The 15,435-nt window shown below is 41.6% G+C and overlaps 1 protein-coding gene across 2 annotated transcripts in view; it reads left to right on the top strand.

Moving 5' to 3' along the window:
- The window catches only part of LOC138748961 (anoctamin-2-like), a 98,319-nt gene that overhangs the window by 13,547 nt on the left and 69,337 nt on the right, over nucleotides 1-15,435 (top strand). For both annotated transcript variants that reach the window (XM_069909930.1, XM_069909931.1), the window contains one exon: nucleotides 8,373-8,471. In XM_069909930.1, coding sequence (XP_069766031.1) covers nucleotides 8,373-8,471 — 99 coding nt within the window. The remainder of the gene's footprint in view (nucleotides 1-8,372; nucleotides 8,472-15,435) is intronic.

Below are 15,435 nucleotides of genomic sequence, written 5' to 3'. Positions count from 1 at the left end.
TTGTTTATATTTATTTATTGTGTTCACTGTGTACATTTTTTTTGTACTAACAATAGGTGGTGATTCTGCCTCACCCGCAGGAAAAAGAATCTCTGTCAATAAATCTTAAATCTGAATATTGGTTTGGTGGCCTACCATAATTCAGCTTTTTCCTCAATTCCATAAAGAATAAATCTTGCTGAAGCTGCATTGTGCAAAATAGATGTTTTCATTTAGCATTATCTGGCACTAACTAACCACCATCTGTTGCCTGTCATTATTCCTATGCTGAGTTAATGATTGGAATCTATGAGGACACTTTCCTGTCTCCTTCCTGTTTTATCCCCGACTACAACTAACAATTTTCATTTGTTCTGATCTAATGCAAAACAATATTTCGCACTGTATATTATATGCTTTCACTTGTGTCGTTAGCAGTCTAAAATTAAATCTGATTTTTTGTGTATCTTCTTGCACACAAGCAATACTTGCAGACATTATTTTCCCTGCATCTTTAAAGCATAGCTTGCTCAACAATAAAGGTAAATTAACAGATCAAAATTAGTGTGGAAGTGACCAGTTTTCAAATCTTTGAATTAGTCAGACTTTGATTGGTTTTTGTAGCCATATTGTTTTTGCTGATCATTTCTGGGATGATGGAATGGTGAAGAATTCTGTGAAGATAATGCCACCGAATGTCAACGGTAAATGGTTAATTCATCTGTTGGAGGTGGTCATTGTTTGATCCCTATGTGCTGCTAACAAGACTTGTCCCATTTCTACCAGTGCCTGGATGTTGTCTGGGCTTGGCTGCATGCATGCTAAATTTAATATCATGATGGCATACGCAAAGGTGGTTGGGCCCAGGATATTTACCTGAGGAACTTCAGTCGCGAGGTCCTGCAGTAGAGGTGACTGATATCCAACAACTATAGCCAACTGTCTTTGTGTAAGGTCTATTCTCAACCATCTGTTGACTTTTAGTTTTACTAGAGCTATTTTATTCTACTCTCAATCAAACATTGAATTTATCTCAAGGTTATTGTGAATGAGTGCTATTTAATAGCAATGGCAATGTTATACTCCATCCTGTTACTGAATACAAAAGGGCAGAATTGGCAGGATTAGTGTTGACCTTTTTGTGAATTAGGTGTACTTGGCAATTTTGTACATTAATAGGTAAATGCTGGCTTTCTAACTGTACCAGAACAGCTTGGCTGGAGGCTCAGCAAGTTCAGGAGTGTAGGAATTCCATGCTACAGCTGAGATGTTAAGATGTCTGAGAGTAAAAGACAAAGGTCTGCAGACTCTGTGATTGAAATTAAAAACACAACGCTGGAGAAACTCAGTCGGTCAAGCACTGTACTTTAAATAGCAAGAATAAAGATACATAACCAATGTTTTTGGATTGAGGCCTTCATCAAAGTATGGGCAAAATAAGGGCAGGCACCCAAACAAAATAGTGTGGGTGGGGGGGGGGAGGAGGAGGAAAGGAGACTTGTCCATCAGACATGAGGTAATCAGTGGATAAGGGAGGGAGGGCACACCAGCAAACAAGGGGAAGGGGGATGGGTCTGTGAAAGGAGAGGGTAGGGAGTGGATGAAAGTAGACAGAGGAATGGGGTCGAAAGGAAGAACGGGGAGTAGGCTAATAGAAACCAGAGAAATTGATGTTAATGCCATCTGGTTGAAGAGTCCTCAGGTGGAAAATTAGGTGCTGCTCCTGTTGTAGTATCTATTGCTCTCAGAAATGATATCACACAGAATAAATTAACTTGGCTGAAATTTGCTCCTCTGATGCTTGCGACCTCAGGAGGACGTTCGGCATCCACTTGACAGTAGTGAACAAGGTGGGATTTAACAACAAGCCAGTTATTTTGTAAATCCCATTTGTTAATGACCTTTTTGAACTATCTAGATAATGAGTGAAATTTAAATTCCACATCTGACATAGTCTGGTATTTTAACTGTCAACCCTCAATCCACTTTGAATGATCTGGGTGCACTCTGTAGTTGCTCCAGATTCCAACGTCATGCAGTCTGCTGGAGGAATTCAGTGGGTCAACAGCATCAGCGAGAGGAAAAAGCACGGTCAGTGTTTTGGGGCATCAAAGGTTCTGGTGTGAAATGTCACTTGTTCTTTTTCTCCCACTGATGCTGCTCACCCCTGCAATTTTTTTTATTGTTCCATTTTGAGTGATGTTGAAGAAGTGATGTTAATCCAATGCAGTGCATTCAAACTCCTTAGATGAGATGAGGTTCAACTTTATCGTCATTGTACCAAGTAAAATACAAAGCCAATTAAATAAAATTAGCATCCAACCAGAAGTTTAAAAAAATAGTGTTGTACACAAATAACTATGTGCAAATAAACACAAGTGCATTCAGCAAGAAAACAATTATAAAAGTACTGACAGTACAATGCGAGTGCATTGTACTACCACTCAGTGCTCTGCTGTGATTTAAATTTCAACAGTCACAGCCTCAGGAAAGAAGCTCTTTCTGAACCTGCTGTTTTGAGAGCGGAGGCTCCTGTAGCATCTACCAGATGGAGGAAGAGTATAAAGTCCATAGTTTGGGTGAGATGCATCCTTGATGATGCTCTTCGCCCTGCCCAAACAGCATTTCTGATAGATGGTCTCAAAGTTCTCAGTGGTGGACAATTGGATTTCCCCAGAATAGTCCGTAACCTGAGGAATTGGCCCATTAATGATAATAGTGTGAAAGCCAATGACGAAGCTGTTGAAAAATGTTGAATGTGGACTGGAGCCAGGTGATTCCAACAGTGATGATGAGTTTAAAATGAGCACATGATAGGATCATTGGTGACTCTGTCAATGGTTAGAATATATTTATAGGAAAAAGTTGTGTTTGATTTTTCATGGCAAGCAAATTCTGGGTAATTGTTTTACAATGTCAGAGCTTAGGAATGGAAATTGTGTTAGATCCTGAACCTGAAAGGTTTGGGGATGGGATGAAGTAAATAATCCTAATTTCCATCGTTGTTGTATGACTGAACTGAAATGAATAAAGTCATGTTTCACTGGTTGTTTTCAATTTTGATTTTTACCATTTGGAAAGTTCCTTTGAAAACACATCTTCGCTTTGAAAGTTTCTCCAACATATCCAAGTTTATCCAGTGTGGGTTTTCGAATGGGGCTTTCTCTCATTGGGAAGGGATGGATGTTAAGGAAGAAGTGCGGTAAATGGATTTAGAATACTGTGAAGCAGAGGATTTGAAGGGTCCTGGCCATCAGTGTGTCTGAAATGAAATTTTTGGAGGAAGAGAGTAAAATCTGGTGTAGTTCATAAAGTCACGACTGCACCTCATTAACTAGTGTTCTGGCTGTTTCAGGGAGAACAAACCGGTTCGAATCAGCTTGTGTGCATTTTTTTTTGAAATGAACCAGTTAATTAATGTGTTGTCCTCCAAGCAGGCCAGAGGAACATCATTCACCAAGAGACAAAGAGCTGAATCGAGAAGGCCTATCATTTTCAGCTGTTTGCTGGCTTTCCATAAGCATCCAGAGATTTGGCTAGTCCTCGGGTGGCCGGCATTGTTTCCACTCCCAGCAGACCACAGCGTTAATTCAGCCAGAGGAGACTTAATTAATTCTCAATTAAAGTGCATAATTTTATCCACATCAGTGCACAATATTGTAGGAAGCAAAAGTGATTCATCAGTACATTGACAGACCAGTCATTCAATAGACTTTTAGAATAAGGGGGCTGGCGAACTAACTTTCTGGAGACAAGGTCATCAACCTTAGTTGGGGAAGGGGAAGGAGACTGATTGGGGCTGCCCTGCTTGGAGCCACAATTGTCCTGGTGGGCTGATTAACCTTCTGAGGTGAGTAAGCAAGAGGTTTAGTGCCATTTGAGAGATGGAAAGGGAGATTGACATGATTGTTGGAGAGTCGAGAATTAAGGGGTACACTTTTTTTTTGAATACAGAATATAGGACTAAATGAATATGATAACAATAATAAATTGAATATAAAATCATAGAAAACATTCATAAAGTCCAAAAAAAAGGAAAGTCCCTCTTCTCCCAGCGCCACTTCCCCAGATTCGAAAGAAAGGGGGACAGACAGAAGGGAATAGAGGGAGATAAAAAGAAAGAAAAGGCCACAGGAACAAGGTTTGACATCTTAGAATCGCAACATTTTAAAAGTGTTACATTTCTAACGAGGAGTATACTAATTGACAATTATCAAAATTAATTATATTATTTTGGAGTGTAAGTTGATCAACAGATAGGTCAAATTTCACCCCCCCCCCTTTTTTTTTTAAAGCCTCATTTTAATGGTTTTATGTTATATCCGGCATATTCATTGACTACTATTTTACAGGCTGTCAGGGCCTCCCAGGAGCAACCCAAAATTTTTTAAAATGCCCAATCACAAGTAACAAAGAATAACAAAAAGCTGTAAATTAAGTAAGTAATAAAAAAGCACCCCGGCCTACCAGGCAGCAGTAGCAGCGACGTCCCACGGAGCTGGAGCAGCAATATCGTGCTCCAGACGGGAGCAAGAACTTTGGCTTGCCAGGCAGCAGAGGTTATGGTGGTGCCCAGTGGTGGGGAGGTGTTGAGGAGCGGTAACGCCGATGGTGGAGAGGTGCTTCCAGCATTGACTTGTACACCAAATTGATATCAATCTGTGAATTTAAAGACTCAAAAGTGTATCTGGTATACAAGTCAACCCTCCCCCTCCCCCCAATGCACCCAGCCATTTTGAGAACTTTTTAAGGAATTCATGATTCGATGTGTACATCAGTAATGCTTGGTATACAATCTGGGCATTTAAGTAATCTAAATAAGGTTGGCAAATTTTGACAAACATATTGCATCTATTCCTAAGACCATAAGTAATCTTCACATCGAACGATCACAAACGAGCCTGGACATTTATCCCTCCATAAATCTTTGTCTGCGAAGCCAAGCCGAAGAGAAAGAGAGGTGGGTGTCAGAATGAGCCAAGCAATGATTTGCTCATTGCCTGACTTGCACTACCATCCTTCACCTCCAAAAGCAAATTCTTCCCCAAGAAGGTGGCAACATTGTAGATATTACCCTGGATTTTTGTGTGTTCTAGTTTGAAGATTATCTGTCAGATCATTCAACAACACCTTTTTAGGAAGTTAAATATATTTAAGGCACAATTAGATATTTGCACTGTAGGGGAATTAAGCGGGTGGGGTTCAGTTTATGGCCAGATCAAACATGATCTTATTAAATCTCAGAGCAGGTTCGATAGGAAGATGACCTACTCCTCCTCCTATATCCTTATGATTTAATTATATTGTGATGTATCGAGATCTGTAGGAATTAGCAAAGGGCTGGGATGAGTCATTCAGCCAATTGTTGGCTGAAAAGTTGAGGTGATTCCCTCTTTCCAGTTCTTGTTCTATTGTCTTGAAGATTGTGATGTGCTGCCATGTGAACGAACAAGCTCAAACTACAAAGGCTGCTCCTACAGGCTTTAATTAGCTTAAAATGCACACAAGGTTCAGTATCCCCTCTGGCTCTGTGTGCTCCTGCCTAAAGACCGGCGTGAGCCTTTATATGGGGTTGGTGATTGGCAGAGAGTAGGTAGAACCACCCTCCAAGGTTGCCTCCCTGCAGGTACAGTGGGTAGGCAGATAGGAATGCACACAGGTGCAGGCAGTCACAGACAGTCCAGTGGTTGTATAACCACAGTGATACACCATCCTGAACGTTTAAATGCAATTAGATTCATCCAAAGCTTGTTTAATTTGCTTTCCAGATAAGTCATCCTATTGCAGTAGGTAGTAATAATAAGACAAAAGTGCAGGGTGTGATGTAACATTAAGTCGAAGTGAAAGGAGTAGTTTATCATTTATATGGAGTGTTACAGTAAGCCAAGGAGTTCAGGTGTAATGTTACAGTAAGTCAGGGAGCAGGGTGTATTATTATCGGTAGTCCTTCAGTTCCAAGAAGACACGTTGTTGTGCACCTCATCTGTGGACACGAAGGTGACTTTTCAGTCCCGGTCTGGAAGCGCAGAGTCTAGCACAATGGTGGCACTGGAAGTACGTTTTTGTAATAACTGTGGGAGCTATTTTGTGATGCGGTTCATGATTTTCCGTCAGTTTTTGGCAGCGCCTGTCTTCAAAATTGGTGTAGGCTTCATAGCACAGGGCTCACCCATGGGATCCGTCAGCAGCCGCAGCTTCTAGTTCTCTTGGCTGGATGTCACAGTAGTGTAGGGTTTCCCTTAGTGTCTTTATAGAGTTTGCATGGACAACCTTGAGGTCTCCTTCTGGTCTTCAGTTCACACAAGAGCAGCTGTTGAGGCATACGGTGATCATCCATTCTGATGACTTGTCCCATCCATCGCATCTGAGCTCTGATGATCAGGGACTCAATACTGGTTGACTTCGCATGACCCAAGACCTCCAGTTTGGAGACCAAATTCTTGCCAACGTATGCCAAGAATGGAACAGAGGGCACACGTCGAATTTCTCCAGTTGTTTTGATGTGACATCAGTACAGAGTCCAGGTCTCACATCCATGTAGGAGAGAATTGATGATCCCACTTCTGCAGACCTTCAGCTTTGTGGAGATGCAAACATTGTGTTGATTGAACACTCTAGTATGCAGCCTCCCCAGACCTCGCTGATCTTGAGTCAATTTCTTTGTCCAAAGACCCATCACTTGAAATGATGCTCCCCAAGTATTTGAAGCTGTTTACATTTGTCAGCTGGGTGTCATCAACAGTGATTTTTGGCTCGATGGTCTTGGTGATTGGCATGGACTGATGGAGTAGTTCAGTCTTGTTCAGGTTGATGATAAGGCCAAAGAGCATAGCAGTGTCTGAGAATTAACTGTAGATCAAGAGCGCACAGTCATCAGCCAAAAGGTTTTCTTGAATGACTGTGTAGAAGCATTTGGCCCGTACATTCAAGCAGCAAAGTTCTGAGAGCTGTCGAGCCAGTACCTGATGAACACTCCCACCTTCAGACCTTGGACAGCATGTGACATCATGCAAAAGTAGAACAGATTGAACAAGAATGGGGCTAGTACACTGCTCTGCTTCACTCCATTAGAAATGGCAAATGCAGCTGATGTATCACCACTGTTGAGGACCTGTCTTTTCATTCCTTCATGGAGCAGCTCAATCATTTTTATGAATTTCCTTGGGTATCCTTAACATCTCAGGATGATCCAGAGAGTTTACTGGATCATCCTGATATGTTACAGAGCTGGGTGTAGTCAACAGTAAGTCAGGGTGCAAGGTGTAGTGTTATAGTAAGAGTGTAACACAAACCTGGAGATGCTGTGATTGTAGTAAAAACATACCAAAAAGCAGAAGGAACTCAACCGGTCTTTTTAGCATCAAGAGGAGAGAAAGATATATTGCCCATGTTTTGGGCAAGGAATAAGCAGAATGGGCCAGAAGCAGGAAATCTCAGTAAGTCTCAGAATTCAGACAATGCCGGCCGAGGAAGGAATCCAGACCAACAAAAGGTGTTCATTGGACATGATAAGATCCGATCCATTTTCAACCTTTGCCCAACTTTGAAAAAGGTGAGGTACATTTGGATGCTTCAGAATGAAATTTATATCCATGCACAATCTGTTCCACCTGAGGTGATGAGCTCACTTCAGACCCCATAAATGTGAAAGCACATCAGTAGGTGGTGATGGACGAGTCAAGGCACTGATGTTGAGCTAACTTAAACTAGCAATGATTTTATTTTGGATCAGTTACAGTTACAACAGATAGGCTTCAGTGGAAGTCTGCAGAACTATCTAGACTAGTGCTTATCAACCTTTTTCTTTACACTCACATACCAGTTTAAGTATTCCCTATGCCATAGGTGCTCTGTGATTAGTAAGGGATTGCTTAAGGTGGTATGTGATTGGGGGGGGGGGGGGTAAAAAAGGTTGAGAATCACTGCTCTCAACCCAATTATTACTGAAATATTTTTCATGAGAAAAATTGTCATTGGCCCATTTCCTTTGGAGTTCTGAAACCGTGCACATAACGAGTCAATGAGGTATGATTAAAACAATGGTTTTCAACCTTTTTCTTTCAACCCACATATCACCTTAAGCAATCCCTTACTAATCACAGAGCATCTATGGCATAGGGAATACTTAAAGTGGTATTTGAATGGAAAGAAAAAGGTTGAAAACCACTGGTCCAGAGGAACAAAGCAATGGCACATGGTTCCACAACAACTTTGAGCTATGAGAAATCTAGGGGAACAAAGTTTTGATTAGTGACATTGTGCGCCAAAAGGAAGGGGTGTGTGAAAATCTGGATAATTATTTCATTTTTTAAAATCATTCTTGAACTCCTCTCAAAACATTAATTTGCAGCAGTAATTAAATTTTCATTACTTTCATTTTGTTATTCTTTCAGTCTAATTCCCATGGCACTGGTTATGTCAGGATACATGCTCCTTGGCACGTCCTTAGTCGAGAGGCTGAGTTTCTGAAGATAAAGGTTCAGACCAAAAAGGTAGGGTTTAATTAAATGACACACCTGTAAAAATATGAACAATACTTACAATTATGAAAAAAATTGAATAATAAGGAATTAAGCATTTATACAGTTACGTAAAATATTAACATTGTATTACATGATAAAGTAATCATGGGAAATAATGATCTAACATTGGAATAATCTTGCAGTATTGTAATGGAATATTGTGAAGGGAGCTATCAGGGGATTTGTAAGAATTGTCAGATTTCATTAGCTTGGAATATAACTATTCTTATTACATTCATACTTCAAAATTAATGATGATGAGAGATTTGTTTAAGATTGTTATCAGTTATTAAATGATGCAGTGCACTTTTCATGTAAATGGGATTTAGATTTCCATTTAACTGGCGTATCTAATGACTTGAATTAAAAAGCACATTTCTAAGGTAAGGACAACTGACACCATTCAATTGGTTGTTTCAATATATGAAGGCTGAGAAATGTCCAAAAGCATTTCCAATTTACTAACTGTTGTTCCTGAGTAGATTCATAATAATTCCATTACACACACACACACACACACACACACACACACACACACACACACACACACACACACACACACACACACACACACGTGTATATATATTCATTACATAAAAGTGCTGAATAAACTCTGCAAGTCAGGCAGCCTTGACAAAAGGCTCAGGCCCAAAACTATGGTTATCCTTTACTTCCTGGGAGACTGCGGAGGAACGTGTGCTGCTCAGGAACTGTGACACTGCCTTTAGAGTGGACAACAAGGTAACCCTTGCTATTGCAAGAGCCAAGCTATCTAAGGCCATCAGGGTAGTAAAGCATACACATCCCCCCCAGTGCATTCATAGGCACTTCCTGGACAGCAAGGACAAGCGGCGCGTGTGGAAGGGCATCTAAGATATCACCAACCATAAGACTACACTATCAGCCTGTGTTGGTGATGCCTCCCACCAAGATCCTTTGAACAACTTCTATGCGTGTTTTGAGACAAAAAAAAATGACATGGCAGTGAAGAAGACCACCTCTCCTCCAAATAATCAGGTACTGTGACTTCCAGAGACCAATGTGAAGAGAGAGTTAGGCAAGGTCAAGATGCTGGACTGGATAACATTCACAGCAGAGTGCTCAGGGGATGTGCAGCTCAGCTAGAAGATGTTCTCACCAACATCTTTAACATCTCCCTGAGAAGCGCTGTAGTCCCAACATGTTTCAAAACCACCTCCATTGTCCCCGTGCCAAAGAGTAATCTTGTGTCCTGCCTCAATGACTACTGCATGTTGCACTCACGTCTATTGTCATGAAGTGCTTTGAGAGGCTTGCCATGGGGCACATGAAGCTCCTGATACCCCCGTCACTGGACCCCCTGTAGTTCGTATAAAGATACAATCGCTCAACATCCAGAGATGTACAATCCAGTGATCATTGGGGGATTGGAGAGGGTGAGCAAATTTGAGTTCTTGGGAATCATTCTCTCAGAGGATCTTTCCTGGACCCAACACACTAATGGCATCACGAAGAAAGCATGACATCACCTCTACTTCCTCTGGAATTTGCGGAGGTTTAGTATGACAATGGAAACCCTGGCTAACTTCTAAAGAAGTATGGTGGAAAGTGTGCTGACTGACTGCATCATGGTCTGGTATGGGGACACCAATACCCCGGGCGTAAAGGTAGTGGACCAGGTTCGTCTTCTGCAATGCACATTGAGAACATGCCAGAAATGAACTAGGTTGTGGTTTCATGAGGCAAACCAGACTAACTTCTCACTCTAAATGGGCACTTCTGCAGGAGATTCCTGACTACTCTTTAATAGGTCATTACATGCATTAGATTTCAGGTTCAAATGCTTATACAGCAGCTGTCTGTAAGTATCAGTACAGACAAGTACCTCAAAGCCATTCCAGGCTCCAAACCAGTTTCTTGTGCTGAATTAAGTCAACTGCCATTACATGGAGTAGCTGAGAACCTTTGTAAGATCCATTCACAAACATTGATTGCAGAGCAGAAAGATCCACCTTGGGGCCAATAGTGAGATGATTCAGCCTAAATGGAGTGAAAAGGCAAGCATGATCTTGGAGGTTTTCCCTTGCTAAAGTGGAAGGGTTACCACACTTCTTTAGAAGTTAGCCAGGGTTTCCATTGTCATACTAAACCTCCGCAAATTCCAGAGGAAGTCGAGGTGATGTCATGCTTTCTTCGTGATGCCATTAGTGTGTTGGGTCAAATGAATGTTGAGAGTTTGGGGGAATAGTGGACAAGGCTGTGTTTCGTAACTTGCAATAAAAAGTACACACAGAAACCCTTGTCTTGTTATAAAGCTTGCTTGAATGTATGCAGTGCAAAATCTGCATCAAAGCCTGTGAAGATCTCAATTCATTGTACAACAGAACTTTAATTCCATTTTTAAAAATTAATTATAGAACCACAGAACACTACAGCAAATAAACAGGCCTTTCAGCCCATCTAGTCCATGCAAAAGTATTATTAAGCTTAGACACATCAACATAGCCCTCCCATCCATGTACCTATCCAAATTGTTCTAAAAAGTTGAAATCAAATCTGCATCTGCCATTTCTGCTGGCAGCTTGTTCCACCCTCTCACCACTTTCTGAGAGAAGTTTCCCCCCCCCCCCCCCCATGTTCTCCTTAAACATTTCCCCTTTCACTAGTGTGTGTCATCTAGTTCTTGACTCACCCAACCTCAGTGGGAAAAGCATCTACCCTATCTATACTCTTAATCAGCAATTGCTCTTCACAAAATATACACGAATAAAGTTGATCTTAATCTTCGATCTTCCAGGAAAAAATAGTTTAAGGGTACAACTTTCAAGAAGAAGAGAATACACGTGACCTATAGAAAGTCACTCGCCTAAAATATTAATCTATTTCTTGCTCCACATGTTGTTTGAACTGTTTACTATTCCCAGCATTGTTCTGTTTCAATACATCAAAGAAAATAATCCCAGTGTCTTTGCATTTCACTTCCGGAGAGCAAATTTTCCCTCAGTACTTTTGATGAAACCCAGCATATTCCTACAGCTCAGGTTACACACCCATCCTCCACTGCATCATTTGTAATTCTTTCCCCTACATTCTTCAGTCGGTCAGGTGTTGTTAATGATCTAGGGTTGGTGTTAATGCAAAAGGCTGTCGCTGATTTCGTATAAATTTTGAGAAGCAAATAAAGAGCAAAGTTAAACATTCTGCCAGGAGTTTTTCTATAGCCGAGCTGATGTAGGGGTTTAAATATTTCAGCTGGGCTATTGTTATTGGATCAAGAAACCAGATCTTTAAGCAGCTTGAGGCAATTTATCTAATAAATATGTAGGTCATATCTCATGGGCATTATCTCCAGTTTGAACTAGAAATCTGTCTCCAGAGTCCTGTGTGAAATTACCTTCAGGGCTGTGTAATAATAGCATAACTGCCACATACCTTTTCTTATTGAGTCTCCCATGCTTTTTTTTTGTCAAATCTCCTAAAATAATTTCCAAAATATTGGCCACATTAAGGAACCTTGAATCTGAACAAGTCATAGTGCTGGTCATTGCAAAAGACTATTACAGGTTTCAGTAGAAGTGATGGCTGCGATGGGGTAGACATTGGTGCCATCACTGTAATTGGTTTACTTACCACAATGGCAAAAGGTTGAAGCTTGGCTAAAATAACTTTTCAAAAACTGTTCTGACTTTGCCATCTTGCTTAGCTATTTACTGGAGTATTAACTTCAGTTCCCCATACCAAAGCTTACAAAATAAAAGGACTTAACTTATCATTGGTAGCTCATTAATGTTGGCTACCATTGCAGTGGAATAGCATTTGGACACCTTGTAACTACTTCCCTCCCAAACTATCCCTTCACTGACAAATTTAGATGCTATGTTTAGATGCATTTCCTGTCTATTCTTCAGCCTGTAATTCTGAAGTGAGTCCCTATGTGATCTACAGTATCTAGGCAATGATATCACCATTGACCATAAATTGGAACCCTTTGAATGGATACCCTCTTGGTGATCTCTCCAAAGTGCCATGAATGTTCCCCAAATTCTACTCTCTGTGGTGGTACTCCACCGGCCTACTGCAGGGGGCAACCTCTGTACCTGCTGGAGTGTAAGGGGACAGGACAACACCTGGCCGACTGTCAATCAGTCGGCCTGAATGGATCAATCACCCTCCGGGATATAAGCCGGCGCCGGCCTCCCGAGGCCTCACACTGAGTTGCTGCAGCCACAGCGAGCCTGGCTCTGTGGAAGTCTTTGTGGATTAAAGCCTGTTGTACAGTCTTTATCTTTGAGTGTGTCTGATTCTGGCTAACGGTGCACCACACTCTTTATCTACATGTGACAAATTAAAGGCCAAGTAACCAATCAACCCATGTTTTTTGGGATATGGGAGGAAACCCAGGTGGTCATAGGACTCAAAGAAGTCTAAAATCTCTCACTCACTCACTCACTCACTCACTCACTCACTCACTCACTCACTCACTCACTCACTCACTCACTCACTCACTCACACACACACACACACAGAGTTCTTTAACTCAAGACTCTTCCTTTGTATATCACAGAATTTTTAAGTCTTTCTGGTAGATTCTTGTTCAACCAATAGAGGAAAAAAAGAGGAATAAGGGCAATTACTATTATCCTTACTGCCCACAATCCATGAATTAACAAAGTGGGTAGATAAAGATTCAAGCTTCTTGGATTTCCTGGTGTATCATCACTGAGTTGAGAAAGGCATTTGTGTTGGTGTTTTGATGCCATGCTGTGTGACAACACAAAAGTGCTGCTAAAGTGATAGAAGGAATACACCAAAATACACATTTCCCACTGATCCAAACAGTCAGCTTTCTCCTGTCTCATCTGTGGTTCTCTTATCCTGGATTTAGAGGGATTGCCTGACAAGAAGACAAATTAACTATCTTATGGGCAGATTATTGATGTTTATTATACTATAGAAGGCTGGCTCTCTGAGCATTCCCATCAAGTCTTGTTACTCCACTCATTTCCCTCTGAGCCTGTGTCTCTTGCATACCCGTCAACGTTCCCTGATTCTCCAGCCAGCCAGCTACCAACACCAGGGGTAGCCAATTAACCGACCCACCCAGCCAGTGTTTGTAATCTGGGACCAAGGGGAGAAAATACACAAGCTTCACACAGATGGCACTGGAGGTCAGAATAGAACCTGGGCCACTGGAATTATGAACTAGAGTGACACGGTAACGCCTTTACAGCGCCAGCAGTCGGAACCAGACCGGGATTCAAATCCCCCGCTCTCTGTAAGTAGTTTCTACATCCTCTCCATGTCTGCATAGGTTTTCTCTGGGGGCTCCGGTTTCCTCCACCGTTCAAAACGTACCGGGGGTGTAAGTTAACGTGGTGTAAATTGAGCGAAATGCCCTATAATCGTGATGGATGTCTAAATTTAAATATTTAAAATTTAAAATCATCGTGTTATATTTTACAATTCTATAATAAACTAATACATGATGTAGGTATTTAAGAAAATGGGCATGTAGCAAAAATCTAAACTGGCCAGTAAGTTTTTCCACACAGCAGAGAACCTAAAGGTTGAATAAGATCTTAATGATCAGAAATTAGTCAACAACACCCTCATAGCTTTAAATAAATGGTTCACGGTCCTGATTTATCTTCAAAGAACTACAAAATTAACTTGCAATATACAAAGGTGCTGGAGTAATTAAGCAGCCCCTATAGCGACAATAGGAAGTAGAGATGTATAACAAATATTTCAGACATGAGCCCTTCATCCAGGTATGTGCAGAAATAAGCTAGGCACCTGGGATAAAAAAGGTGGGGGGGGGGGGAGGAGGGAAGAAAAAGGCAGTGGAAGGACCACAGGCCAACAGGCAAGAGGCCGTAGGGGGATATGGGTGGGAACTTTTATCAACTTTTGTCAGCTTTTATCCCAACCTCAAATTCACTTGGTCCAACTCTGGTAACGCACTCTCCTTTCTTCATCTCTCTTGATGGACATTTTATACAAGCCCATCAAAACTACAGTTATCTCGGCTAACTGTCCCCTGTAAGAATTCTATTCCTTTCTCTCAATTCCTCAATTTTATCCCATCTGCTCCCAGCATAAGGTGTTGTATTCCAGAACATCCAAGTTGTCCTCCTTCTTCAATTAACATGGCTTCTCCTTTACTATAATCATCTCAGCTGTGACCCACATCTCCTCTATTACCTGCCCTGGCCCTCTCTGCCCTGAGATGCAAGAAAGACAAGATTTCCCTGTCCTCACCTACCATCCCACCAGCCTCCCTGTCCAACATATCCTCCTCCACAATTTCTGCCACCTACAGTGTGATGCCCACCACAGACCCATCTTCTCTCCTCATCTCTCCATCTTCTGCAGGGACCAGCCTCCACTGTGACTCCCTCATCCTCTCCTCCATTCCCATTATCTCCTCCTCTGTACCTATACCTGTGACTGCAGGAAATGCTACACTTTGCTTGTGAATCTACAGGGGTCATCTACTGCATCCGATGTCCTCATTGTGGCCAACTCTACATTGGAGAGATTGGAAGCAGACTGGGAGATTTCATTGAGTACCTTCACTCTGTGCACTTCAATAGTGGCTAACCATTTAAATTCCGTGTTTCATTTCCATGTTGACATGTCTGTCCGTAGTCTCATGCACTGCCAAACCAAGGCCACCCACAAGTGGGAGGAACAAAACCTAATAATTTGTCTGGGTATTCTCCAACCAGATGGCATTAACAGTGACTTCTCCACTTTCCCTCCTCTATCTCGCTCTCTTTCCCTTTCCCTCTATCTCCCCATCCTTTTCCTTCGCCATTCAGAAAACTGCCCCCTCCCCCTATCTCTTAGTTTTTTTAAAAATCTTCTGCCCTCCCACTCAGATGACCTTTAGTCTATTGACCTGTGCTCCTCTCTTGCTTCTTCTTCCCTCCTCCTTCCTCCGTTGTATTCG

Source organism: Narcine bancroftii, chromosome 13 (assembly GCF_036971445.1).
Source record: "Narcine bancroftii isolate sNarBan1 chromosome 13, sNarBan1.hap1, whole genome shotgun sequence".
In the NCBI taxonomy this organism is placed as follows: domain Eukaryota; kingdom Metazoa; phylum Chordata; class Chondrichthyes; order Torpediniformes; family Narcinidae; genus Narcine; species Narcine bancroftii.
Note: the sequence above shows the minus strand (reverse complement) of the source record. Positions and strands in the feature narration are given on the sequence as shown.